A 26,630-nucleotide genomic window follows, 5' to 3' on the forward strand; every position below is an offset into this window, starting at 1 on the left:
GAAGAAGAATATCAATACAATATAACATTGTACAGATTCATGATTCAATCCCGTCAACATCGTTTCCTCTCTCGAATCGAACTTCGTGCATGGTTTCTTTTTTTCTTTTTTGGATGCTTTTCTCTTTTCTGCTTTCATCATTTGAAATCTGAAACACTTCGGGAACTTCGGAAACATGTACATAGGCATGGGCTCACAACCCTAGCCCAATGCCATGGTGGCATAGTATCAAAGTTGAGCATGTGCATTGATTCTGCTGGTGTTCACAATAGCGGGCGCAGTATGTCTGATACTGGCATCAATCAACTGCGTCGAATAAACGGGCAAGTAATCAGTGTTCTGTCGACTGTCGGGCGCGTCGAATCCGAGAACACTTGTGACGGGTACCTCGTCTCTCAGGTTGACAATCAATCTTGAGGAATTTGTGAGCGAGTGACGGGCATTTCGGACATTTTCACGTGCATCATGCCTTCGACGGGCATTCAGACTCGATGTGATCATGCGGGACCCAACGCTGCTGAGGCCCCCTACAGGTCCTTGGTGCCTACGGCGGACACTTGACCTCGAGATCGCCCTGCTTGGGCTGTTCCGGGACAATGGGCTGTTCCGAGACAATAGGGGTGCATCCGACATTTCGTCTGGGTAATCCCCTCCGAAGCTGTTCATTGTAAGGGTGAAGCTCCCACTGCGGTTATCTTATGTCAAACCCCGTCGTTTGCACAAACAAGTGAGTTTGTATGAAGCTTACTTGTAGTTCATGTCATCATCAAATTGTTCAACCAAGGAGCGTCCTCTCCTTTCACCTTCCAGATCACCCTCCACATCTACGACAAACACATCGAAAAGGTCCGGTGTAATGATTGACGACTGGTAATTTAATACCTCAGTACTTCCGTGTTGCTGATCAAAGGAAAGTTCTGAAGGCATCTCTTCAGTCAGTTCTTGTCCGGGGCTAGAATTTCTCATCGTCTGTTGTTCGTCATCTGAACTGCTTGAAAGTGATGCGACACAGGGCTCATTCTGAAGATACCGAAGCCCATTCTGGGTTGCACTGTGGTTCAATTCATCTTCATTGCTGCGGTTCTAGGAGTTAGTACTCTTCAAGCGCTAGCCTGGAGCAAAGAACTTACATGCTAAACGCAAAGCTTGGTGTATGACTCCCATCATTCTCACCCGTGCTAGTTGGCTCAATGACGTGCCCATCATGGTCGAGCTCGGTGATAGAATGCAATTCCGATCTGAAATTGTAGACGTTTCGGCCAAAGTTCCGAGGCACGGTTCTGCTGACACGAATTTCGTTTCTCGGACGACGTTCTGTCCATGTCTCCTGGGGGATCCATGAAATTTCCGCCTCCACCCCCATTTCAGGAAGAAAGACACTGTCCAATCGGCTAACAGCATCAAAGACCGGGTCATTGTCTCCCGTAGGCACATTGCCGCCTGTGCCATGCGCATCATGAAAAAACTCTGATCTTCTGTCAACCTGAATATGATTGAAGAATGAATTTCTTCTGTTTCTGTTGCGATTCCCATCTACATCACGAATCAACAACTCTGAGCTTCCATCAACCTGTATGTAATCGCAGTCTGAGTTGCTCCCATTTCCGCGGCCTGTAACATTGCGACTGTTGTTTGTTGTATTCAATGGTCGCCTCTGGAATTGAATGGGATGACCAGTTTGGGGGTCAATAATTTCGACTCCACGATTGGTTTTGGCAAGCTCAACCTCATTGGTACCAGCAGCCGACAGGTTACCAAGTGAACTACCATCCATCATTCTTCCGGGCTGGATGTGACTGCAGGTAGGCTTCCGATGGGCTTGTTTGACGGAAAAATATTCCGTTTCGTTGGGATTGTTCATACCAGCTGCCTCTGCATAGCCCGTAAGCACATCGTGCTGATCAAGAGCGCCGAGCACTCTTGCCCGTTCGTTGATGTTGTAAACACGCAAGTTATAACAAACACCACCGGGTGAAATCTGCGGGTCAAGCGCGATAACTTCGTTGACCTCCTCCAGATATTTTTCATGGTTCCAGAGTTTGTTATTCAGTCGTGACTTTGCCTCAACCATGGCGTCGAGGCCGCACATCCACGCTATTTTTACATATCGAACATAATAGTCGTAACCCAGGAAAAGATCGAACGGGGACATGAACGACATCATCTGCGCAATTGCAGAATCTTCATAATGAATCTGATCCTCGATCAAAACCCATCGTGCCCGGCGTTCTTCAGCCTGACAGGTGAGCTCATGACGCTGCATCGCGTTTGAAGCATGGCGAATAAATTGTGCATCAATTTCGTCTCGGGGCCGGTACTCAAACCATTCATCACATGGAACGTCTGGTTCCATTGCTTTAGAAAAAGTCGAAAATCCTGGATCGACTGGAGCTGCGAAATGGGATGTGCTTGCCAGCAAAGGCGACGTCAATTTCTCATGCAAGTTGTTATCAGGCTCTGTGGAAGAATGAATGATTCTCGAGATATCTTGTGTTCCTACGTTGCGGCTGCCGGTCACAAGTTTATCCCCAACAAAAATATGTGCAACAATGGATTCGTCGTTATCCATAACAGACATTTGCACAGGTGTTGAACCATCATGACGGGGTGGCCTTGGTGGCTCCATTGGAACGATTCTCCCCCCAGCCGTGACTCGCTGGTGTTTTGGGGAAGTGTGCTTCTTCAGAAATTGAGCAAATCCTGCATCACTCGTGGAGAACACAGGCTCAGTGGGCTTTTTGCTTGCACGACGGGGGTGATTCTTGGAGACTTTCGATGTTGAATTTTTGTTCGGTCGCGATGACCTGGATGACTCTTTATTCGGTCGATTCCTTGGGTTTTCTGAAAGGATTGGCTTCTTGCATCGATCAGGATGCGCTCTTCTGCCTATCGCCATGGTCAACAAGGTCTTTTTCGTTGGGTTATGCAGAGTCGATGGCCCTGAGACCCATGGCAGCTCTGCGTGATGTACTGAAACCCAGTTCACACCAGCTACCCAATCACCAGAAACCCAATCAAATCTTCATCTCTCCGGGGAAACATTGATCAAAAACATCATCTCAAAGGAAAACTCACAGTGTTTTGCTTGACTGGTCCACTTGCAGTGTACACCTGTGTCCTGGCATAATGCTAACAAAGTTGGTATGTTGTACCTCATTTTTCTCTTTGGGATCGAAGATAACTTGTCGAGAGCAAAGAAACAAAGAAATTCAAAGGAAAAGAATAGTTGGATCGACTTGAGTGGAAGGTACAAGATCAACAGAGAAGGAACGAGGCTATTCAGAGACTGGGGTCACGAGGTCTACACCAGACGCGCCTGTTACAATTCAGTGCGCGTCGATGTTGACCATTGAAGCCCTAAACCTGAAAGACGCTCGAGAAGGAAATGTTTGAATAACGAAAGACCTTTGCTCCTAAATACGCCTACGATATAAAACAGTCTATACGCTCTCACGGATTTTCACAGGTTTTAGACCACTGTGTACAACCCAGTCCTCTTCATGCTCAAAAGGCGATCTTCCCTCCAACACATCGCGCTGGACACTCTCAATCTCCCCTTTCCCTTGGCCCATCTCCCAACTTCCAGTACGTTCATGGCCCTGTACAGCAACTTCTACTCCAGCGGCGAGACCACTAGATGGTTGCGTGTCGTTGGTCTTGGAGTTTCTCCATATTGGGTTATTGAACGACACATCAGTATCACTGGCATATTTTCCAGGGCCTTTGAACCCACCCAAGCTTCCTTTCTTGGGGCTGCTTCCCTTGCGAGCTCGATATATGAGGAATGCAATGACTGATGTGATTCCAATGACCGCAAGCGTTATAACAGCGCCAATGACTCCGGCTACACCGGGAGCCATACCTTTGTTCTTCTTTGGCTGAGATTCACTTTGATCTAACACTCCATTGCAGAAAACAGTTTCAGCGTTACAGCGGAGGCACCATTCCTGAGTTGAGGCCACGGTAAATGTTTCGAGCTCGGAGTGGAACTCAGTATATGGGATTGAGGCACGACTGGGACTGTGTCCAAAGAGGGAATACGCCTGGAAGTCGGTGGTGTTGTCGGTCCCATTGTGAAGCAAAAATCTAACAAATAAATTGTCGATTCCCGGGTAGGATGGATGCACGTCGCTACTGTCTTCGAAGCTGTACAGCTCGAACACGAACGAGCCACCTCGTACCAGGCGGGAGAAGAAGTTTGGTTGATGCTGGTTTGCGAGTCCCACCAAAGATGACAGGGCAACTGCTGGCTCATCGCCACCGAACAACAGGGTCATCTTCTGCCGGGTTCCACCTTCTTGGATGTTCAGGTCGAAGGCTTCGAGAATACTCGATGCTAATGTCTGCCCCGCAATTGGACTGACAACTCTGATCAAGGACCCGCTGGAAGATGATTGTTGGCTGTTTGTGCTCCATACGTACTGGTCCGCTAGCGAGCGGGCATGAAGAATGTCGGCGTGGTTTAGACTTTCAAACACGCTGTCATTATGCACAACTTCATAATCCAAATATTGTGAGATTGGAACAGCATTCGTGTAAGTTGCAGACGATTCATCGTAGACTCCAGACAATGCTAGTCTCCACAGTTTTCTGTAAAAAGCTTCTGTATCTCGTGTGATATCCTGGACTTCGTCGCTGGCACGGTATTCGCCCTCGGCGGCATCATACATGCCGCACATTGCGTGACCTTCAATTAAAATAGATTGAGGGTCCGCCTCGCCGACAGTGACAATCCGAGGATATTGGTAACCGTTCAATGGCGCCTGTGCAAACGATCCGTTCGCAATCTGGCCACTCGGTATGTTCATTAAGCCGAGTGGTGGGTATAGACCCTGCATGAATGCTTGGGCGGAGCCAATAATGTTCTGATCCGTTGTCGAGAGCACGTTCACATCTTTTGAGTCCAAAATGATTGGGGATATGTTTTGGACCCAAGTATCAGAGCCTCCAGATACATAACGAGAACGAAAGTCCGATGCTGCGGTAGAGAGTTCGTTGGCTCCATAGTCGGTCAAAGTTCTAGAGCTTGTGAGCGCACCGGGCTTGCTGTCTCCGTAGACAGTAAATGCAAAGACTCCCCATACTTTCTCGATAGATTGGGAGCCCTGAGCTGAAACTATCACTGCGCCCTGAAGTGCCAGGAGAGTGATGAATAGGCCGTGCGTCGACATGGTTATCCAAGCATCGAAGAACAGCAAGCCTTGAGAAAATTGATTGACTTGCTCTACAAATTACGGGGGCGTCCTCTTTGTAGTAAAGAAACTCGAGCCTACAGGGTCCAGACCTCAAATGGTATGGTAGTGTTAGGGCTGCCAGGATACCAGGGAACCAAGCGATAAGAAATCCGCTTTCGGGTCTGGTATAACTGGATGTGGACATGTCCGGCTTTTAATTCGTGAATTTCGAAACTCAAGGGACTGTAAGCTTTCGGCTTTTTCGGATGGTGGAGACCAACTGAATCTTGATGACATTGAGCATGCTTAGAATTAACTACGAAAGATCATAAAGGAAATTGTAGGAAGTGATCAAAAGGGATAATCGAGGAGCCCCTGGAAGCTAGAGGTACCCAGTAGACATCGGTAGAACTCAAATCAAAAACGATTTAATGATATAGACTATTCAGCAGGATAATCTCATTTGATTTATGAATTCAAAAGTGTCATGGCCGAATCTTCCAAGATTGGATTATTGTGTGGATCTTCATCACAGCTCAACTTGACTCTTAGGATTGGTAGGTTCAAGGTTGCACGCAATTCATAACCAGGTAATTGTATTGAATGACGCGCACAAATTCTCCGGAAGGGACAGTCTAGGCTTCTATATGCACCAGCCTAGGTGAATGTCCAGTGACACTCTAGCAATGGGAGGTTATCGTTCACAGAATGTTAAGATTGCCCTTGAAAAAACGGATTTTCGTCATAAGGGTACTTAGTTACAAGTAGCGTACGTGTAGGCATCACCAGTGAACCAGTCGCCCGAAACACATGTTAGTTATACGCTAGTATTTAACGACAATAGACTCCTGCCCTGGGTAAGGTACCCGTCGACCTACAACATAGGCACCATAGGTTTCTCTGGGCAAGGAAGAGAGGAAATGGGATGTTATCTACTCCGTACATGCGTAGTATTTTCATCCAGATAAGCCATTCCAAGCCAAGAAGATTAGCCCCGGAGAGTTGACAGAACGATATCTGACTCAGCCTCAGTTGCCTCCGAGATCGCCGGTCCAGGTCCTGATGTTCAGTGAGAACTGGGCGGTAACGCCACGAAATCACAGAGATCACAGAGATACAAATGAGGTTTCTCAAAACGATGCTAGTTCTCCATGTATCCGATGGAAAAATTGACGGGTCAGTTATGGTACGATTCTCCTAAAACTGCTTCAATTTCCTACAGATACTTCTTCCGAAAGCGGACTTGATCATTAAAATACAAATGATGTGCCATGTGGAGGGTGAATAAAAAAAGCATGCAAAAAAAACGCACTTTCTCAAAGATGACCACGCACCCTGCACGGAACCTTCCTCCTTCCTCTCTGTCTGCTTCGTTCCTCTCTTCCACCCACACGCACATTTCCTTTAACGACCACGCCTCCACCCATTACCTCCGAAAATACACCGCCGGCAGAAAACTCCTCTTTTCGCTCCTCCATCCTTCTTCCGCAAGCCCTACAAACGCGCCCTACCCCTAAGCCCTCATTTCTGCTCTCGGAAGTTGATACCCCGACCTCAGGCAGGCGCTTCGTCCAAATGGTCGAGACTCGAGGCGTGCGGCCATCATTCGATGGCCAAGAAACATCTGACTTTCCTCCATTCCCCTCTGATGGAGGTGACATTGGTAAGTGTTCTCTTCAAGCGCCTATCCGATCGTCCCGTTCGCCAGCTTCGACCACCCCCCACCCACCCATACTTATCTCTCTCACCGCCAACGAAGCTCAACATAACCTTGGAATCAATGCTCACTATTAAATTGTATCATAGACCAAAAAGTACCTCATTCTCTCGAGGATGAGGAACATGGCTCACCTCCGGCTGCCAAAAAGCGCCGTACAGGCGATGGCCCCAGCGGCGATATTTCTCTACCTGACGATGTCATCTTGATGGCCGATCAGCATGGCCCTGGTCACAAAATTGAAGAAGAATTAGCCTCAGCTCTCGGCGAAGGCGTTATTGACACCGTTGAGCCCAGCGATCATAACATAAACCAAACTCTTCAGCATGTCACTCATGACGCTCATGATATCTCTACTGGGGTCGTGACCACCCAGGACGGTACCTCTGATCTCAGCCCTGACGTGGCCACAATTATTTCCGAGATCATGGATCACACAGAGCGTCAGGAGCAAACCGTTGCAATGGGACCTCAAGAACTACCACCGTCGAATGATTTTCCGGGAGCCAGAGGTTTTGCTTTCCTCAAGGCCAACTCTCACCTCAAGATCCAGAGTCTCCCCATCCTGGACAATCTCGTGAGTTCCATTAATGCTATTTACGTGATTTCAATCTCCTAACAACTGCGAAATCACCTCTTAGTCTACGCAAATATTGTCGTTCCTTTCGAAGAACACCTACCAAGACCTGACGGCCATGGTGTCAGAACCTGACTCCGAAAATGGCCAAGCATATGCCACCATGCGCTCCTTATTTGATCACACAAAACGAGTATATACCGTCAAGCACTCATTCCTCCAGCCTACGGACCTTGAAATCACAGACCCTTCTCAAATTGATGTCATTCGCAAAGCGAACCTGGCGTCCTTCGTCTCGAGCATCTTCGGATCCCAGGAAATCGGATTTGCGGACCTCAATGATCATTTCCTAGACGTGTTTGTACCTGAAGGTGGTCGTTTGCTGAAGGTTCAAGGTGCTTTGTACCTCGAACTCAAGACGCAGGCTTTCATTGCAGCCATGCATCACAAATCTCTCACCCGAACGCAGCTCCTCTACAATCTGTTCCCGGACGACATGGAACAGCGGTTGCTGGCGAGACGCCCTGGTACCCGACAGCTGGCACCTTCAGAGACAGATTTCGTGAACCGTCTCACTTCTCGACGTGACATTCTTCTCAATGAAATCAACAATGAGGAGGCACTGAATGCCCTGCCGGATAAATACCACTGGGAAGATTTCCTACGAGATCTTAGCTCCTACATTTCGAAGAACTTCGATGCCATAAATACCCAACAGGTTTGTTTGTAGTCTTCGTGTTTTCACTATCGTTGTGCTTGTGCTAACGTCATAAAGGGAAAGAAAACCGTCAAGGGACGCCAGCCCTCGAGTTCAAATGGCGATGCTCACGAGTTACCCAACACCACCCATCAGGGTCAATTCTCGCTCAACCAACAAGTGGAAGTCCCTGTGGACCGAAACATGCATGGCGACCTTGTTGCGCGTGCTGCCCGAGCTGCGCAGATTGCCCTACAGGGCCATGGCCTCCGACGATCTCAGCAGCAGTCGCAACAACAGCATCAACAACAACAGCCCCAACAGACCCAGTCTCAGGCTAGTCCATCGCCTCTACCGCAGCAACCCCAGCACCAACAGCCGCCACCACAACAGCAGCAGCAACAACAGACAAGCCAACCCGAGAACCAATATCTTCATGGCTACACTGCTGCGCAACAACCGCAGCCAGCTCACCAACAATATCATCATAGTCCTACCCCCCCTGGAGGTTATCAAGCACAGCAGGCTTCCCCCTTGACTTTCCAACAAAGCCCGTTGCAGGCCACCTTCCAGCAATACAACCCCAATGCAGCGCAAGCTATGCAAGCCAGGGCGAATGGCATGTCGTCCAACCATGGGTACATGCCGGGGATACCCCATTATTCTCAGTCACAGCCCACTCAGGTTCTCTACGAACGTGCCCGAATGGCTGCATCCGCGAAGTCGTCTCCAACCAGCCGCAAATCTGGTCTTCCCAGCCAACGTCGACCTTGGACCACCGAAGAAGAGAATGCGTTGATGGCCGGCTTGGACCGCGTTAAGGGCCCCCATTGGAGTCAGATTCTTGCTATGTTTGGACCTGGTGGAACGATCAGCGAAGCACTCAAAGATCGCAATCAGGTACAGCTTAAAGACAAGGCTCGCAACCTGAAGCTCTTCTTCTTGAAGAGTGGAATTGAAGTACCATACTACCTGAAGTTCGTCACTGGTGAATTGAAAACCCGTGCTCCCGCCCAGGCAGCCAAGCGCGAAGCCCGCGAAAGACAGAAGAAGCAGGGTGAAGAAGACAAGGCTCATGTGGAAGGAATCAAGGGTATGATGGCGCTTGCTGGAGCTCATGGGGCACCCGTGTCGGGCCATGATATGTCCGCCTCGCCCAGCCTTCCACCGGATGCCAACAGCCAATCCGTCTTTGATCAAACCGCGGAACAGAACCTCATGCAGACTTTGAGCCAGGAGGTGCACGGAAGTCAGTACCCTCAGCAGCACGCTCAGCCAACTCCTGACCATATCGATCCTCATATGCAGCTGGGACAGTAGAGAATTGTCATATGCAGCCACTTGTCTTGTTGATTTAGCTTTTTTCCCGCAAAATTCGTCATGAGAACTTCGGATTTGCAATTTGGTTTCGGAGTCTAGGGCTGGATCGTGATATTTGTTCCTTCGGGAACCACATTTGTTTTACTATTGGGATTGCGACATTGTGGCCGGATTTGGCAATTGCTTTCATTGCAAAGTGTGTATGAGTACATAGTGATAGTTTCAAAATGAATGATGATGAAAGTAAGACATTCTTGTATAGAGATAGACTCAACTTCAAGTCCAAGAAATGTGCCCAAGTAGCAGGGCAGTCGAGGTCGAAAAAGCCCCAAGGTCCACTTGGCCAGATGGCCCGTGCACTATCCGTGTGACTTGGAATCTCCCTATAAACGAACGTATAACCGCCGCAGCCATTGATTGGCCTTGTATTTGGAAGTCTGCAGCCCAGTCTCAATTATAGGATACTTGCAGGGGGTTTCCGCCGATATTTGCCCAACATGACCGATTCTCAAACATCGCAACCTCCCCAACCCACACCTCAGAACGGATCACAAGAGCATCCTCCTCCGTCCGAATCCGAAGATAACATCAAAACCGAATACGATCTTGATGCTTCCATCGAAAACGACGTCGATATGAACATTGAAACCCAAACTGAAGCGAACGTGAACGCCAGTGCGCCTGGTCAAGATCCCATGGCCCCCGCGCCAGAACCCTCCAAGAAGGAAACAAGCTTGCGCGAGTTCCTCGGCAAAATGGACGACTATGCACCAATCGTGAGTCATGTCTGAAATCACACTGTAATTCTTCTGAGTTTCCTCTGATCGCCTGGTCACATGGTCCACTGGACCAGAACGTCCCCGCCACCAACGATCAACCCTAAGATTTTGCGCAAGCACATGTGGCAGCAAGCCCCACGACACCAAGCACATGACCACTTAGACAGCCAAGGAAAACAAAACTGACACTCGATCTTCAGATTCCCGACGCAGTCACCGCCCACTACCTCACCCTCGCCGGTCTTCCACCCCCAGGCACAGGGCCCGGCCAAACCCCACCTCACCTAGCGCGACTCCTGGCGCTTGCCGCACAAAAGTTTGTCTCGGACATTGCAGCGGACTCGTACCAATTTGCCCGTATCCGCGCCTCAAACAGCTCCTCTGCAAACAACCCCATCGGCAGTCTAGCAGCTGCAGCTGGTCTCGGCGCTCCGACTGGCGCAGGCGGTGCCCCAGCTCCGGGGGGTGATGGCAGCAAGGGTAACAAAGCCAGCACTCATCTTGGTATCCAACGGCCTGGATTTGGAGGTGGTGGCTCTGGAGGCTCTGGCCAGGGACGGACAGTGTTGACCATGGAGGACCTTGGAATGGCTGTTTCAGAATATGGAGTCAGCGTGAAGCGAGGCGAGTTCTACAGGTAGCATGGCGATGGAAACTGGTATTTCGGGGGGGGGGGGGGGGGGGGGGGGGGGGCTCTCGTTTGTGCCTGGTTTTTTTTATTTGCACTCTTTCCCATCATTTGTCTTTTGCGGTTTTTGGGCTTATGGAGTTGAGGTGTGCAAATGGTCCTGAGTGACCTGGGATCATGACTGCATTGTTAGTCTGGGCTGGTGGGGGATCCAAAGGATGGCGTTTTCTCTTCTTCTAACTGTGACTTTTTGGTTGCTAGAATCTATGTATGCAATACCGCAGAAATTAGTTATGGAACAAAATGAAACATTTTTCCATGTGATGTTGGGCCATCAAGAGGACACCGCAGATGGAAGTGAGGCCAGCAAGTAATAGGGCTTTGACACATGCCTTTTTGATGATTGTTCTATATCTGGGCAATGTACACAAGTCGCATTGAACTTTGCGATTTGCAGTTTGCATTTAGGAAAAAGAAGACTGTATATTGAACTCCGACCCCAAAGCAGCTAATGTCACATAGAAGCCAACGGTATATCTGTACATAATGTGGCAATACAAAGAAATGTAATGCAGCTTTCCTAGCGCAAAGAGGTATCCGCACCAGGTGATCATGCGAATCGTTTATTTGTTCTTAGACTGCTTGTATGTGAAGCGCTTGCGGGTCCTTTATAGCAAACGAAGTGTTAGTAACTAACCACATCCCTCCGAACCTCTCATCATGCACATGCTGAAAAGGCGTGAATTTGTATACATACGCAACATATTCTCCAAGCTTCCGTCCGACCATTTCCTCTGTCACCTGGATCTCAACATATGTCTTGCCATTGTGCACGGCAAAGCGCAGACCAACAAAGTTCGGGAGGATGGTTGCTGCGCGTTTCGTGGTGCGGATCGGGGGAGTGTTGGGTGGAGGAGGAAAGGTGCGAGGGAGAGGGAGGCTATTTTTGATCATCCAGTCAGCTTTGAGTTCCATTATGGGGGTTTCCCAATGTGAGATGGTTTTCTAGTTCGAAGGTAGGGCGGGTTCGGGTTCTATTTGGCCTGAGTTGGATGTCACGTACGGGACAATATTGGGGCCTGTTGAACTTGTTAGCCTACGATCTCTTGGAAATTGAACTTAGAATAGAGATCGTCTAGATCTGACAAGACTCACCTTTCCAAACGGACCGGCCGAAAAGGGCGCGTGTGGGGAACATTTTGGTTTGAGGGTTTCCGCAGCTGCGATTCCGCGATGTTGAAGATCGATGAAGTCTCGGCGGGATTATGTCAGCAACTTTCTATGCGGCCCTGGTGCTCGAATAATAAACCTTGGAAAGAAGGAATGGAATAAATTGGTTGAATGATAAATGAAGATTTGATCTATATATGTAGCCGATTGAAAAGAAACAAAACCTGCAAGGTGGTAGCGCACCCAACGGCTGCCAGCAACTTTGGGCACAAGCGATTCTATACTTTATCTTTCACTCTGCCAGTTCCTCGAAGACCTTCACCAGGCTGCGCACACCCTTGAGAAGATTCTCATCGGGTCCCTGACCAGGGGTCCAGCTGGCATGTGCAAAATCAATCAGGCGGAGAGCGTGTACTTTAGGAATTTCGTCCTCTTCGTCATCGTCATCGTCGGGCAATGGCATAGTTTCGGGATCAATGCTGATGTTGATAGCCTGTTGAGGCGTCCCATCACCAAGATGGACATTGACCAGCTCCAAAGTTTCTTCGGGTAGTTCAAATTCGTCATCGTCTTCGGCTTCGGCTTCGTCTTCCTGGGAACGGGGCGCTGGGACTTTCTGTTCCTCTTCAATTGCACGCTCCATCGCTTCAATATCCCCTTCGTAGACCACTAGCACACTTGCGGAGTACATCCGGCTCTCTTCGGCTTCAATAACCAGCTGCAGATCTTTCAATTCCCTTGCCAAGCGCTGGGCAACCATCTTTGATCGGTCTATCTTGCCCGCCTTTGCGCCAGCAAGGAAAGTTCCAAAGCCCTGCTTGACATTATCCTTATTGAAAGAGCGACCGTACCACTTGTCGTAGCGGCGATAACCATCCTTCTCGATGACTTCGCCCCTTTCGCCCTCTGCGCCCTCATCTTTCGTAGCATAAGGATCTGTTCGGTCACCTTCATCAGTCTCCCCATTGTGGCCAGTCCAGACTTTCATGCCCGCGATGCGATATCCAAGGCTAGAGCTGGTAGTTTCCATAGAGACGGCATCAAGCTTCTTCCGCTTCTCGAGCGGCGCATCGTCGGCCCATAAACGCGCGCCGAGCTTAACGTCTAGCACGTTCGGCCGCCGGAACCCACATGCGATGTTCTCCAACACGACTGACAAGCCAGTATCAATTTCCTTGCCTCCAGAGGGCACCCATGCTGCTTCCTCCTTGGTGGGGGCAGCGCCGTCTTCGTGCGCGGCGGTTGTGTGTGACGGCGGATGGGCAGGAAGGGAGAAATCGGTGGCTTTGTCGCCAGAGTCGGGGAGGGGCAGGACGCTAGATCCTCGGGCGACAGCAATCGCCAGCGGTTGCTGTTGCGGGGAAGATGAGAGGGATCCAATGTAGAGGGGCATAAACTCCTGGATTGCTGGGTGGAGCGCGCTGGATTCGTAGAATTCTACCTCCTGCCGCGTGCACGGTTTTGCGATCAGCGCGCCAGAGGTCGTACAGCGAACGCCTTCACTGGATAGGAATTGGTTTTTAGCATAGCCATCAATTTCAAATTGGACTGAAGTCCCCAGAGCTGGTTTTCTTTCACGCACTCATTTAGGTTAACCCACGCGGGACGTCGCGCCAGGAACAGAGCGGGTGTGGAAACTTACTGTCCAGCAGCAGCGTGGTCAAAAGGAACCAGCTCCTCACTGCCTAGCTGTGGTGTCTTTCGAATTTCTGGTTTCGAGGGCATTGTGATACAATCACTAGGCTATATAGTTGGAAAGGGGTTGTATTCCGGATGACCCAAACAAATAGAGTAGCCCTCAGCCGTGGAGGTCCACAGATAGCCTTAAACTTGGCAAATAGGATACAGAGAAGGTGATTCAAAGCATGACTCAACCCAATACCATCTGGATGAGAAGTGAGATCTCTGTCAAATGGCAGATATGACCACAGCCGAAATGCGGGGGGCAATATCATTCGGCCCTAACTCCGTGATTATACAATCCACACGCTGCATCTCTCAGCAAGTCATCCATGCAACACCACGAGTCTCAAATTTTTTTAACTTGCTTTTTTTCCTTTGAGGCACTGTAAATTCCTGGTTATGCACAGAAAAGTCCACAAAATATGCCTATCTTCGCCTTCGTGGATCTATAAAACTGACAGGGACATGATGTCTAAAAAAGACATCTGCAAGGAGACTACCAAATACGATATCACAGGACTGCAAATGCGGCTTACTGTCGCTGTAAACTACTTTGCATCATCTCATGAGCATTAAAGACATGAATAGCACTTCATTTAGTTGTTTGACCTCATCTATAAATGAGCTTCATCGCAACTTGGCATCAGGGCTGATCATCACGACTAGGGCAATCCCATTGACTGCCTGCTATTGAGTCTCCTCTTAATGCTTTGATCTTTTCCTCTCTCTTCCTAACTTTCACCCTCATTGTGCACGGCACAGAGCCATCATCTTGTCACGCCTCATTACCTTTATCATTCATCATGGATGATATTCCTAAGCCTACATGTGAAGGCAACCGGTCTACAGTTGCTCAGTCACTGAACTTCTGTCTCTCTGACAAGCCTACGAAGCCTACGGAGGCTATGGCTGGCGACAGTGCCGCTGCCAACCTTGACCCCACCATTCCGGACCAAGAGCATGGCGAAGCTGCCAAGGAAGGATCATTAACTTCCTCTCCGGAGTCGGTCTCTAAACCGCGTCGATCATCCGCTCAGTACGCCAGTGTTCATTTAATTGACTCGGCTATGTTTGCAAAGTCTGAGCTGAAGAAGTCAGAAGTTGCATCCAAGACTGAGCACAATGTGAGTGTTCTGACTGCGTCCCAATCCCTTTGACATCTCAAATAGAAGACATGCTGAAATTTTTTCTCAAGGCTGAGGAGTCTTTGGTCGATTCCAACAAGGAATTTAACATGCGTGTTATCAAGGTTCCAGCTAAGGCTGACCTTGGACACGGTTTGCCGAAAGAAAATGATTTTGCTGTCGTTCCAAAGGAGCCAGAAAGTACTGCAGCCACTTCTAACGCAAAGAACAATGCAGTATCGGAGATTGGGCCTAAGGTTGGATTCAAGCATGATCCCGACGAGGAAAAATTTCTTGCAAACGTTGAACTTGACGTTGATACTTCTTCAAAGAAGAAGAAGAATAAGAAGCGCCCCAAGAGCCAGAGAGGAGTGGTAGGACTTTAATTTGCCCTGCCGGGATATTGTCTAACAGTCTTTGTAGAATGCACCCTCGGGGTTTGAGCCATTCTATGCCGATGCACCCATGACCCCGATGGAGTTCGAGGATAACAAGACCATCTATGATCCGTATGTGCACTTACATCTCCCTGACTGAGACATTTTCTAACTCTTCATGTCAGTGCTTTACCCATTCTTGAGTATGATCCTCAAGTATTCTAACGTACCAAATACTAATATGACCCATCCAGTCGACTTGACGAAGGCATCAAGCGCTTCTTGTACAAGCGACGCCTTGAGCCCTACAGACGCAAGATTTTTCTCAAGTATCTACAGTACGGCGGTGTCAGCGTCGGCCCCAATCATTCCCAGGGAGTGACTCCTTCGGAATTGAAGGAAATGACCAAGGAAGAGGCAATGCAAGCGCGCTGCAACACGGCCATCTTTCCCAAGAGGGGAAAACCATATCCAATCTCCTTCAACGATGTTGCTGCTGGCTATTTGTGAGTGTTGCAATATTTGAACCCTTATTCAAAGTTGTGGATGCTAACTTGGTTGATAGGACTGGGTTCTACATGGGCTACTACAACCCGGATACCGAGGAGGAGATCAAAGTGTGCACTGACACAATGAAAAATTTCTTTTCTTACCTGCTCTACCACAATGTTTGCCCTGAGCAGACTGAGGATCTTGAGGAAGCCCGAAAGACCTGTGATCGGGCTACCAAGGAGTTGTGGATGAACCAGCAACTTGTGCACCACCAAGGCCCTGGGGATTTCAACCGCGGCTGTTCCTTGCTATTCGGTGGCTATTACTTCGAGGAAGTGGATGACCCCGAGGCTTGGACGAACGTTCGATATGCTGACCAAAAGGTTTTCACTTCTGAAATGGCTCGCAAGGTCGTCAAATATGCCGTTGCAATTGCCGGGAATGATCGGACTGCTCACAAATTCAAGATTCTCGCTGAGAGGGACATGATCGAAGCCAAACAGGTTCCAGACATCGATGGCTTTGAGATCATCGCTGCAGAGGAACCTACTGAGGAAATCATCACATACTACAGAGAGCTGTGCCCCGATCTCGCCCCAGTGGGCAAGATTCGAGCCAAGGAATTCCGTGATCCTGCCAGAGGTCCCTTTGACCTTGCTCCCTGGGAGAAAGTCGATTGGGATGCTGGTTTTGCCCCAACTTACGAGTTTGAATTTTTAGTCGAAGCTCATATGTTGGCCCATATCTTGCCCGGAATGAAGATTATCTCAGACGTCTTTGAGACCAACTACGGCCAGCACTACTTCGATGAAATTCTGTCAGTCTTGCCAAGTTTCTACAAGTTCATGTACAATGACTGGATAATGGACTACGTGGAGCCTATGCCTATCAACTTTATCCCCAACGAGGAGGAAGTCGCACGCCGCCGCGCACAGGAGTCCATCATGCGTCCTCCTGAGCCCACCCCTGCTGAGTGGGCTATGCACATGCTGACACACGAGTTGGACTTTCATCTCCAGCCTGGACAGGATCCCATGGTCGCTGTTTGGCAAATAATCCATACCCTTGAAGCCTTCGGCTGGGACTTGGAGGATGTCAAAGACTTGATGGGCTTGGTAGATCCAAATACGCGGAAAGGCAAGGAGAAGTTGATGGAGAGAGAGCAGTCCCGCACGCGCCTGAGCAATGAGACCCACAACATTCCCTTTGATGAGACCCCCAAGGAGGCCCTTGATCGGACTATCAATGATTTCCAGAGTCCGGAAAAGATCAAGCCCGTCATCGCGCCGGAGGTCATCGCCAAGTTTCTCAAGCAGAAAAAGGAGCAGCGAGACAAGGAGTAGGTCAAGCGGGGCGGGGGCAGACTTCGAAATGCAAGATTGCAAAGGGCAAGGAGGCTGAAAGACGGCCTGCTCAAGGACCAGCAGACGGCCAAGGAATCCAGACTCGCTCAAAGGAGCAAGGAATTTAGAAGAACGAGGATATCAAGGGTGAACTAGAGGGAGACGACCAGTGATTGAAAGGTCGCATGGTGCAGCTATCGGTTTACTACGTGATCAGTCTGCTTCAAATCAACCGGGTTGTTTTCAAAACATTATCTTAGCCAAATGGAGAACCTGATATTCACATGGATATCTTGGAAATATTTACACACTTGCATCGTAGACTTGTGTTATTAATAGATCGCAATCTGTTTGTATTCTCAGAAAAGCCAGGCCCTGATTTAAGGTCTGAGCAGTGGCTTTCCCATGGTCTTCCGGCCTTCCAGATCCTGTCGACCGCGTTAGAATCTACCTTGACTAGAATTTCCCGCAAAGATATACAGAGTCTACATACCTTGTGAACCTGAGCAATGTCCTCCAGGGGATAGATTTTGTGGATTTTAGTCTTGAGCTGGCCCGATTTCAGTAGGCTGAACAGCTCATTGGTGTAGGATTCGAACTCTTCGCGAGTCTGAATGTACCCGAAGAGTGACGGGCGAGCAATTTTGACACACTTGGGGGTAAGTTTCCTATTGAAAGACCATTAGCATTACTAGCCAACCCCAACATAGAGAAGGAAAGACCATACGCAAGAGGAAGCGGGGGCACAGGTCCGCTAGCATTGCCAAACCAGACGATAGTACCCTTACGCTTGACAGCCTCCAAGCTTCCCTCCCAGGTATCTTTGCCGACAGAATCGTAGACAACATCGACACCACGACCACCAGTAGCTTCCTTCACCTTTCTGACCCAGTTCTTATCTTCCACACTGCGATAATCAATCACCACATCGGCACCGAGGCTCTTCACAAGCGCACACTTCTCTGGGCCGCCAGCAGTACCAATGACCTTGGCACCCAAAATCTTCAAAATCTGCGTCATAAGGAAGCCAGCACCACCAGCCGCAGCATGAAGAAGAACCCAATCGCCCTTCTGCACAGGGTAAGTCTCCTTTACGAAAGAAAGCACTGTCAAACCGCTCAGGAACGACGCCATGATATCCTCATCACTGATTCCCTCGGGGATCTTAGCAGTCAGGGCCACTGGTACTGCAGTGTACTCGGCATACCCACCAGTAGACAACCATGCAACCCGATCACCGACCTGAAATCCAGAAGTCCCGGGACCGACAGCAGCGACAACACCAGCGCCCTCGCGGCCTAAGATCTCGGGCTTGGGCGCGGGGTATAGGCCCGTCCGGAAGTAGGTGTCGATATAGTTAACGCCGGAAATGTTGTTGCGCACTAGCAGCTGTCCTGCTTGTGGTGTAGGAACTGGGTATGAGGTCTTGTATTGCAGCACTTCAGGACCGCCGGTCTGCTCGACCACTACAGCCTTCATGGTTGTTGGGATAGACATGTTGCGGATTGGAATGAATTGGTTCACTGATGGAGGGACAATGTGATTGCGAAGTCCTATGAAACGAAGACTACTACGTAGAAGAGAGCGAAACATGATAAATAAGTAGGTGGGGGGGGGGGGGGGAAGTATGGGAGCCATGAGCGCCATCGGCTTCACATTTGTCATCGGATCCCCGCAACCTTGAGATCTCCAGCGGAATTGTTGCGCTCTCTTTCCTTTTAGATTTTACAAATCAACGAATGCCAACTCTAGTGATTATGTGTGGTACACCTGGCAGCATTTTTGGACTTGACAATGTGCTTCATACAGTTTCCCCAAATCCAACATTGACATCCCGAGAGGCCTTTTACGGGTATCTGACGCCTTTTCCGTCGGGTCACCCTTATCCGTCGGAAGGACATACTTGTTTATGCCGTGCAACACAGCACTGCAACCAACTATTTCAATTTGAAACAAGAGATATCCAAAAGATACAATGCCACACTCCTCTCTGACCAGAGACTTATGGCACTCACACAGAGCCTCTGGTCAGATCGGCCGCAGTATCGGCGTTTTCTCCGTACGAAAAAACAACATGCAAGCCATCCGGAGCCCCAAGAGGGGCCAATCCCCCACGACCCACGACGGGATTTGTGAATTGGCCCTGGCTCTGCATAAGAACGACTTAGTGCCGGCTTTAGATCATCTGCCGCAGCCTGCATTATGAAACTCTGGAAGAGAATAAATCTCCCCATCCAAACACTTTAGATATCATGCAGGTCGCTGTCCTCTGATCGGTCTCTCAAAGTTTCCTAATTATCAGCCCCTGAGAAAGTTGAGGACTCTGATTTGTTGCCCAATGTGATCCAGTGGACTGATCTCATTCTACACAAATCGATTTGAAACGCAACGGCAGTACCCGGGGTTCCACTTCGTGCCCAACAGTCCACGGGCTGCCATAGCCACGCCCCTTTGTGATGACGGTGACTCGATCAGTTGTTTCACGGCTTCCACCTGCCATCCTTGCTTTGTGGTTTGCCTTCAGCCTGAAGCTATTCTTATTGGTATTTTTGCTCTTGCCCAATCACTAGAATGGCCTATCAGAGGCCGATTCTCTCGGGGTGGTGCCCGATGCCATCTACCAACGCCTATGTGCCCTTGTTCACACGGTTTGCACACGTACTTTAAAGCGAGCATCTTTGTCTACTTTCATGGAAATTATTTTTCTCTCTTTCATACACGCCAGCTTTTTCTGCCCCCGTGCAAGTTTTCACTCTTCAAGTCCGACTATTTATACTATGAACCAAATTTCCCGAGCTATTCCACGAGACGTCAAAGCGCCAGGTTAACGCTCTAAAACGAGCACATTCCATACTATTTGTGTGGCCCAACAAATTTTTCTAGAAATGGCCCCCTCTGGAAGCTCTCGACGAGCGCAATCGCAATGGCCTCCAGCGCCCTGCGTTGAGGAAGAGCCCCAGTCTCTCTCAAAGGAGCTAAACGGTCTCTCCAAGCTCGGAGATAAACCGGGGGTTGACGGTGTTCATACAAGAGGGGCTGTCAATCAGTATCCCATCATAGTCTACGCCAGCTCGCCCCCTCCACTGTCTACCTCCCCCGCCAGTGTTCCCAGTGTGCCTGAACTCGGGAGTGCATCTTCGGATGAAAGTTCAGGGCCAATGACACCACCTCCTCAAGAGCCGACCTTCCGGAATACCGTCAGGTTTGCGACGGATGAAACGCCAAAACGTACGCTGCCCTCAATTGCAAGCCAACCACGCGGCCCACCATCTCGGCCCCTCGCTCAACAACAGCCCACCCGAGATCTTAATACACAGCGGGAGCCCCAACCACCATCTCATCACTGGAATGGCAACTCTAGCAGACACATGCCACCAACTCAAAAAAAGTCTGGCTCCCGTGGACCGATTGCGCCGGATCGCAGTGGTGATCAAGCTCCCATGCATGACAAGGACTATGTACAGCCAGTCAAGACATCCATTGATCGATCGAACAGTGTTAGACAAGTCCCTTCAACAACACGACAAATGAAAGAATGTTTTCGACGCGAGCCTAGCTCGGGATACTTGTCCGATTCGACCATGGCCACCACATGCAACAGATCACCCTCAAATCAGCCCCAGGTGCCTGTTTCCACAGCCCCTAGATCAGCTCTGCCAAATGGGCCCACCATCGCAGAACGAATTGAGGAGAAACTTCGCCAACGACAAGAGCAGCGGGACCTGGGGACTCTGTCGGCCCCGAAGGCACAGCGAATGCCCACAACTGCGAAGCCTGTTAAACCGAGTCCTCTCAACACCTCTCTGCCACCTCCACCTCCACCTCCTGATCCTGCCTCTGCTTCGGTATCACACCCCCCTTCGCGTGCGCCTCAGCCTGTCCCTGCCCAGCGAACACAGCAGGAAGTGCCCCCTGCCTCGCGTGCCCGCGCGACATCAGTAACAGTGCCCCCCACGCGGTCGATGTCTGCATCTCGCTATTCCTCACGACCATCGTCTGAGGTTACCAAGTCTACATCAACTCAAATTGCAACTCAACTCAACCCCGACGGGTCATTGGCTCACCCCGCACCTCCTAGGCCCTCAGGCACATCACCACAGCGCCCCGACTCAGTCGGTCTGGGCCTCTCTCCATGCCCACGAACCATCGCCGTAGCAGGCTACCAAGACTGGTATACGCTCAAAGGCCTCACCCACCTGGACATCTGCCCATCCTGCATGAGTCAAATCGCGCACTCCCGCTATTGCGACTACTTCATCCCAAGCCTCTCAAAACCAGCCGGGCAAAAGACACGATGCGCCTTCGCCAACGCATGGACCCGTCTCGCATGGACCCAGATGATTAAAAAGCAACACGACAGCCTAGAGCTCCTGTACCAAATGACACGCCCACCTCCCGGCACACGCCCCTGTTCAGGCCGCATCGTCGCTGAACAATACTGGCACCGCATCTACGACCCCAAAACCGGCAGCGACCTCTCGGGCTTCCACGTCTGCAGTAGTTGCGCGCGCAATATCCGCATCCTCATGCCCTGTCACCGTGAAACTTTCCAACCGAGCTCAGAGCCCACGGAGCGTGTCTGCGATTTCGTCACATCCAGTCCGCGGTTCGTGAAATTCATCGATCTCCTCGATGCATCTGCCTCCTGTGCTGAATCTGACTCCTCATGTACTCGCCGTCCGGATACGCGTGAGTTTCTCACCTACGCGCGGCGCAAGGTCATGCTGCGTGATTGTCGTCGTGATAGGCCTGCTCTTGGTACGTGGCACTTTATCCCATCGCTGCCAGAGATGTGTGTCTGCGAAGACTGCTACGATGAGGTTGTCTGGCCTCTGGCAAGATCGAATCATCCTATTGCATGCATGGTCACGACGAAATTGCGGATCTTGCCTGGTGATGGGCCTGGTCGGACCCGTGAGGCGAGCTGTCAGCTTTACTCGCCGCGCATGCGGGCGAAGTTCCGGGAAGCAGTTGTGCGGGATGATTTGGAGTTGTTGCGGTCTGTTGCGCAGAGGAGGGCTGAGGCTGAGAGGCGGTTTCTTGATCGGAGGGAGGAGCTATTGATTGCTCAGTCGAAGGGGTATAATTGTGATGAGGAGATGAGGAAGGCTGTTGGTGAATGGAGAAGGTGGGAGTGAAGAATTGTTGTTGATGATTCTCCTGTTTTTTTCGCATTTGTTGATTTCTGTCTGTCGATACATGTATACTGGGGAGCATTGGGGTGTAGCACTATTGGAGGGAGTTTTGTTTTGTACTAGTCTCAAATAGCATAGCCGTATAGCATGGTGCATATAGGAGTGTACTGAGGTAGATCATCGCCCTATTACTGTCCCTCATACCTACTCAGACTCATCCGCACGAAGATGAAGCCCTAGACTATCCACTACTCATCACAAGGAGCACAGAAAACAAGTCAGCGAAGACAAGGGCCAACATCAGGTATCTTCAAGCATTGACTGCACAACTCTCACCTAACAACATTGTCTTCACAAATGGCATGACAAGCCTAATAGCCTATCCAGGCTTCATTCGATTAACTCGGAGTTTGTTCTAGTCGGCCAAACTGGATGGAAGAGGAGAGGCAATTGACAATCCCGCACATCGAATCACCGTCGAAATCCGACGGATGCCACGGGACGCCTCTATCCTCTGGACCCTATACTTTCTTTGTGAAGAGAAGAAGATTCCTTGACAATTCTATGGGTGTGTACTTGCTAATCTACCCGCTCACATCTCTTCAGTCTGGCCTATAAGACAACATCCGATTCCTTCCTGTGTGACTTCATCAACTACATTGCTACATTATTGGCGGACTTACTGGGTGGCTGGGTTGAGGCCTGTCAAGAGCCTGGAAGAGAGGATACTTTCCTGGCATTCTAGAGGCAAGTAGACCGATAGTCAGAGAATTCATATCAACCGATGCAGTCATAACAGAACCAATGCAATTGGGCCAAAAGGCATCATGTGGGCGATGATACAATCTCCGCTTTTTCACATCGTTTGCATGGTGACGTTCAATGTGCCTGGGTTTCCATATGAGGAAAACTTTGCACATTTCTGTGAAAGAGCAAAGCAACAGGTATTGTTGACCACTGCTCACAGCTCCAGTGGTATGCGTTTCATTGTTCTGTGCCATCTTCCTCTGTCGAACCAAATTTCTCGCCTTTGGCCATTCAGTTACCATCACTCTCCATCTGAAATCCCGATCTATACAGCGGTTTATATCATGGTGGAACGTCTTAAAGAAGGTCAGCAGGACGCTCTACACATAGTTTCTGACTTTAAAAGACACTACGTATCACCAACTCATTCCCCAAATCGTTCAGAGGGACCCTCATCTATGATCCAGATCCAGCAGCAGAACCAGCATACCTTGTGGTTCAGTGGCATGATTCACTTGCTCAACTGACCTCCTATCACGACCCGGTCACAATCTGAGCTGTCTTTAAGTACGTCATTGTGCCCTTCTACTATCGCTCCATCGTGCCCTCCTAAGACTCTTTTGAATCCTTCTTGAGACCTAGGTTTCATTGAACAGGCTTATCAGCCAACAAGAGAAATGCGCAGCTGACACAAGGAGGGTTCGCCCCTGGTAAGATGTAACTCATGTTGACAAGTAGATCGATGAGTTCAACTTGTCACCTGAAGCTAACTATCCTACTTAGACCAGAGGCTTCTCAAGGTTCTGCTTCTGCCAGCAGGCGGCCTCGCCCATGTCCTTGGTATAGACTATTTTGCGAAACTTATTCCTACGTTTTAAATGGCTATTTCTGTATATATAAAACATAATCTGCCTCTGTTAAAAAGAAAGCTCAACGCATACTATCAATGAGGATGTGCATTAAAAATAATGTCGCCAGATGCGGAGATAGTTTGGAGAAACAGCAAGCAAGATGAAAATCTACATGCACAGTGAATGGACGCCCATAGAATGATTGATTGTATGTAATAACGAGCCACAACCCCATGCTAAGTGAAATCTAAAATCCCCAACTCCATATCCGAAGAATAGTTGCCAATGTCTAATGCAATGCAAAGAAAATCTCTAACCCACCAACCCCACCAACTCACCAGGCCAACGCTTCGCCCATATAATAGCGCGTGGGGGCATTCTCCCACCAACAGGCGCAAGCACACGGATCTTGCCCTTGTCCGCGTCGACGTCGGCAACATACAAGAAGCCCATGATGCTGGCGTCACGGACTTCGGTGGGGGATGCCGTCGCAGGGGCATGAGTGATGGCAAGGAGGGTATTTGCCAGAGCAGAGGGAGCAGGTGGAAGGACCTTCTTCAGAGGAACGCTGCCGTTGACGTTGAAATTCGCATGGTCGGCGGATTCGGAGAATGAACCTACGACACCAGGAAGGGGGGCGGCGCGGTCTAGGTCTGGCTTTGTTTCTTGTGGGGTGTAGTCATCCATGCCGCCACCACCGGGGAGGAAGGAATCGCCTGTTCCCAGCTGGGAAGGGTCATATTCGTCTTCGTCTTCGTCATCTGCGGAGGAGACGGTGTAGTTGTATACGGGAAGGGAGGCGAAGTCAAGCTGCTGTGCATGAGGAGAAAGTGTGATGGCGGAAGAGGGCGAGGAAGAGGGGATGGGGTTTCCGAAGAAGTAGGAACGGATTTGGGACTCCCGCGTTGCCTTGCGGAAGGCCTCGTCACGGTCAGCACAACCACCCGATTTAGAGAGCTTGACGACGGAGATGTGCTCGTCGAAGACAGTGGCTGTTGCGCTGGAAGTGGGCTTGTTGTCGTATTGTCTGGCAACGGTGCTGTACAGGCGCTCCGAACCCAGAACCAGGATCGTGGTGATCGAGAACTCCGTGACAATGTGGTTGATGAGGTCCATGGTGCCCGGCTTGTCTGTGCCAAGGATTCCGGGCGTATCAACGATGATTCCCGTTTCACGGGCATCCTCGTCTTCGGCCATCCGGCCCGTGACGGATAGCGCAAGACGCGAAACGACTGGTCGGTACACGGCGCCTTCGCCATCCAGCGGGCTTTGCATCGGGTAACTGTACACAAGCGGCAGCTTGACCGGTACGGGACTGGGCCCGGACATGGGACTACTTCCCCAACCATCTTCAACGTCTAAGATGGTGCGGAAGGCAGTCGCAGTCAGTGTACCAGGGACACCCAGCATACCCTCGGTAGGGTCGAGGTTCACGACCAACGGCTGACGGCCGATCTTCGTCGCATAGGCAGTTAGGATTTTAGCCAAACTGGTCTTTCCGGTGTTTTCAGAGCCGAGAAGAAGCACTCGCGGGCCATCCTTGCCTATTGATTGAGCTTCTTCGCGCATTGTCTCCAGCGCAAAGTGGACGTTGGCATATTCCACCATTGGGGTTTCCTCGGCCGTGTATTCGCTTTGGCAGCCTCCTGCGCCGTGTCCCACTGTCGGTGTTACTCCATCAGAGGGATTTGATACTGTCTCCGCTGCGCTGACTTCGAGTGTACAGCCATGCCATGTGAAGATTGCCGCTTTTGTGCCGGTGAATGTGTAGGTTTGGGATTCGGCAAGCTCTGTTCCGAAGAGTTCGGCGGTACCATTGAGAAGCTTCACAACTTGAATCAGAAGGGTCCCAATCATATTCAAGAATATAACGTACCTTAACTTTGATAACATGTCCAAACGCAACCTCAAACCGCCACTCCGAGCCTGGGGTCAGGTTGATCTGCGATGGTGGCGCCGGTGCCTGCGATCTTTCTTCCGATGGCTGTGTTAGCTCGAGACCCGGGAGCGACATGTTACCGGTCAGATAGAGAAGCCTCGAGTTATGTGCAAAGGTTGAATGGAGTGAACGTATTGGAATTGTTATCGGGGTGCGGAGCTTCAGCATAGAGGTTTTGCATGTTTGCATTGCCGTTACTTGGCCGTCATTGGCCCGTTGGACTTTAACGACAGACCTTGTCACATGTGCTCAAGTCAATGCGCATCTGAGGGAGAATTATCGTAGTTGTAACATTCACAATGTCATGCTGCACTAACTAGTCCTACATCTTATGGAATACAACCTTTGATGCTTGAGTGGCCTTGGGTCAGAGTAGCAAAGCAGCAAAAACTGTAGAACCTTGAAAAGTTTTTAACCCCAGCTGTGCCAAAATCGGATGGAATAAATACAGAAGTCATAGCCCTACAAAAAGACACAAACTGATAACATCGAAGCATATCACTGTCATTGAGCGAATCGTCCTTGACTACTTGGAAGGCTGCCGTCGGGCGGTAGAAGGCGGGAGAGGGAGGAAGTTGGCATGGGGAGAGCAATGGTAAGGGGGATAGAACGAGATAGGCAATCCAAATAACCAAGTCTGGTGCGAAGCACGGGAAGAGGAAGGGGATGAGGGCAAGATATTAGGAAATGGTGTCAATGACAGGCACAGGGCACTCAGGATCGCCGGCGAGGAATATATTTATGATAACGACAAGGGGAATTGGGCATCAGAAGCGAATATTTGGGTAGCTGGGTTGTCGCAAGCGACAAACATGCCGAAAAGAAGAGACCAAAATTTCCAACAGACTGGACATTTTTTAAACAAAATCTCATTCTG

General features: G+C 49.9%; 10 protein-coding genes across 10 annotated transcripts; 4 read left to right on the forward strand and 6 right to left on the reverse strand.

The window, feature by feature from the left end:
• Window positions 1-228: 228 nt before the first annotated feature.
• Window positions 229-2,578, reverse strand: Pdw03_8125 (uncharacterized protein; the record flags this gene model as incomplete). The annotated part of the gene is made up of 3 exons (XM_014677776.2): window positions 229-685; window positions 749-1,075; window positions 1,131-2,578. 3 exons carry the CDS (start codon window positions 2,576-2,578, stop codon window positions 229-231), a joined length of 2,232 nt encoding a protein of 743 aa, XP_014533262.2.
• Window positions 2,579-3,440: 862 nt separating this feature from the next.
• Window positions 3,441-5,171, reverse strand: Pdw03_8126 (Histidine phosphatase superfamily, clade-2; the record flags this gene model as incomplete). The annotated part of the gene is made up of 1 exon (XM_014677777.1): window positions 3,441-5,171. One exon carries the CDS (start codon window positions 5,169-5,171, stop codon window positions 3,441-3,443), a length of 1,731 nt encoding a protein of 576 aa, XP_014533263.1.
• Window positions 5,172-6,749: 1,578 nt separating this feature from the next.
• Pdw03_8127 (MYB DNA binding protein (Tbf1), putative) lies at window positions 6,750-9,485 on the forward strand (the record flags this gene model as incomplete). Its single annotated transcript, XM_014677778.1, has 4 exons — window positions 6,750-6,837; window positions 6,981-7,468; window positions 7,533-8,186; window positions 8,244-9,485. The coding sequence occupies 4 exons, from the start codon at window positions 6,750-6,752 to the stop codon at window positions 9,483-9,485; spliced, it is 2,472 nt and encodes an 823-aa protein (XP_014533264.1).
• Window positions 9,486-9,982: 497 nt separating this feature from the next.
• On the forward strand, window positions 9,983-10,905 carry Pdw03_8128 (TFIID and and SAGA complex TAF10 subunit, putative; the record flags this gene model as incomplete). Its single annotated transcript, XM_014677779.1, has 2 exons — window positions 9,983-10,261; window positions 10,465-10,905. The coding sequence occupies 2 exons, from the start codon at window positions 9,983-9,985 to the stop codon at window positions 10,903-10,905; spliced, it is 720 nt and encodes a 239-aa protein (XP_014533265.1).
• A 610-nt stretch (window positions 10,906-11,515) lies between these two features.
• Window positions 11,516-12,090, reverse strand: Pdw03_8129 (mitochondrial 37S ribosomal protein uS19m; the record flags this gene model as incomplete). Its single annotated transcript, XM_014677780.1, has 4 exons — window positions 11,516-11,558; window positions 11,650-11,832; window positions 11,956-11,971; window positions 12,048-12,090. The coding sequence occupies 4 exons, from the start codon at window positions 12,088-12,090 to the stop codon at window positions 11,516-11,518; spliced, it is 285 nt and encodes a 94-aa protein (XP_014533266.1).
• Window positions 12,091-12,354: 264 nt separating this feature from the next.
• On the reverse strand, window positions 12,355-13,787 carry Pdw03_8130 (Arginine metabolism regulation protein iii; the record flags this gene model as incomplete). Its single annotated transcript, XM_014677781.1, has 2 exons — window positions 12,355-13,564; window positions 13,705-13,787. The coding sequence occupies 2 exons, from the start codon at window positions 13,785-13,787 to the stop codon at window positions 12,355-12,357; spliced, it is 1,293 nt and encodes a 430-aa protein (XP_014533267.1).
• A 761-nt stretch (window positions 13,788-14,548) lies between these two features.
• Window positions 14,549-17,081, forward strand: Pdw03_8131 (Argonaute complex, subunit Arb1; the record flags this gene model as incomplete). Its single annotated transcript, XM_014677782.1, has 6 exons — window positions 14,549-14,869; window positions 14,941-15,243; window positions 15,293-15,378; window positions 15,432-15,449; window positions 15,501-15,752; window positions 15,812-17,081. The coding sequence occupies 6 exons, from the start codon at window positions 14,549-14,551 to the stop codon at window positions 17,079-17,081; spliced, it is 2,250 nt and encodes a 749-aa protein (XP_014533268.1).
• A 380-nt stretch (window positions 17,082-17,461) lies between these two features.
• Pdw03_8132 (putative quinone oxidoreductase) lies at window positions 17,462-18,674 on the reverse strand (the record flags this gene model as incomplete). Its single annotated transcript, XM_014677783.2, has 3 exons — window positions 17,462-17,509; window positions 17,575-17,749; window positions 17,809-18,674. 3 exons carry the CDS (start codon window positions 18,672-18,674, stop codon window positions 17,462-17,464), a joined length of 1,089 nt encoding a protein of 362 aa, XP_014533269.2.
• A 1,292-nt stretch (window positions 18,675-19,966) lies between these two features.
• Window positions 19,967-22,219, forward strand: Pdw03_8133 (protein related to ser/arg-related nuclear matrix protein; the record flags this gene model as incomplete). Its single annotated transcript, XM_014677784.1, has 1 exon — window positions 19,967-22,219. One exon carries the CDS (start codon window positions 19,967-19,969, stop codon window positions 22,217-22,219), a length of 2,253 nt encoding a protein of 750 aa, XP_014533270.1.
• Window positions 22,220-24,126: 1,907 nt separating this feature from the next.
• Pdw03_8134 (mRNA cleavage factor complex II protein Clp1, putative) lies at window positions 24,127-25,828 on the reverse strand (the record flags this gene model as incomplete). The annotated part of the gene is made up of 2 exons (XM_014677785.1): window positions 24,127-25,638; window positions 25,691-25,828. The coding sequence occupies 2 exons, from the start codon at window positions 25,826-25,828 to the stop codon at window positions 24,127-24,129; spliced, it is 1,650 nt and encodes a 549-aa protein (XP_014533271.1).
• Between the last annotated feature and the right edge of the window lie 802 nt (window positions 25,829-26,630).

The sequence above is a fragment of the Penicillium digitatum genome, chromosome 3 (assembly GCF_016767815.1).
Source record: "Penicillium digitatum chromosome 3, complete sequence".
NCBI lineage: Eukaryota > Fungi > Ascomycota > Eurotiomycetes > Eurotiales > Aspergillaceae > Penicillium > Penicillium digitatum.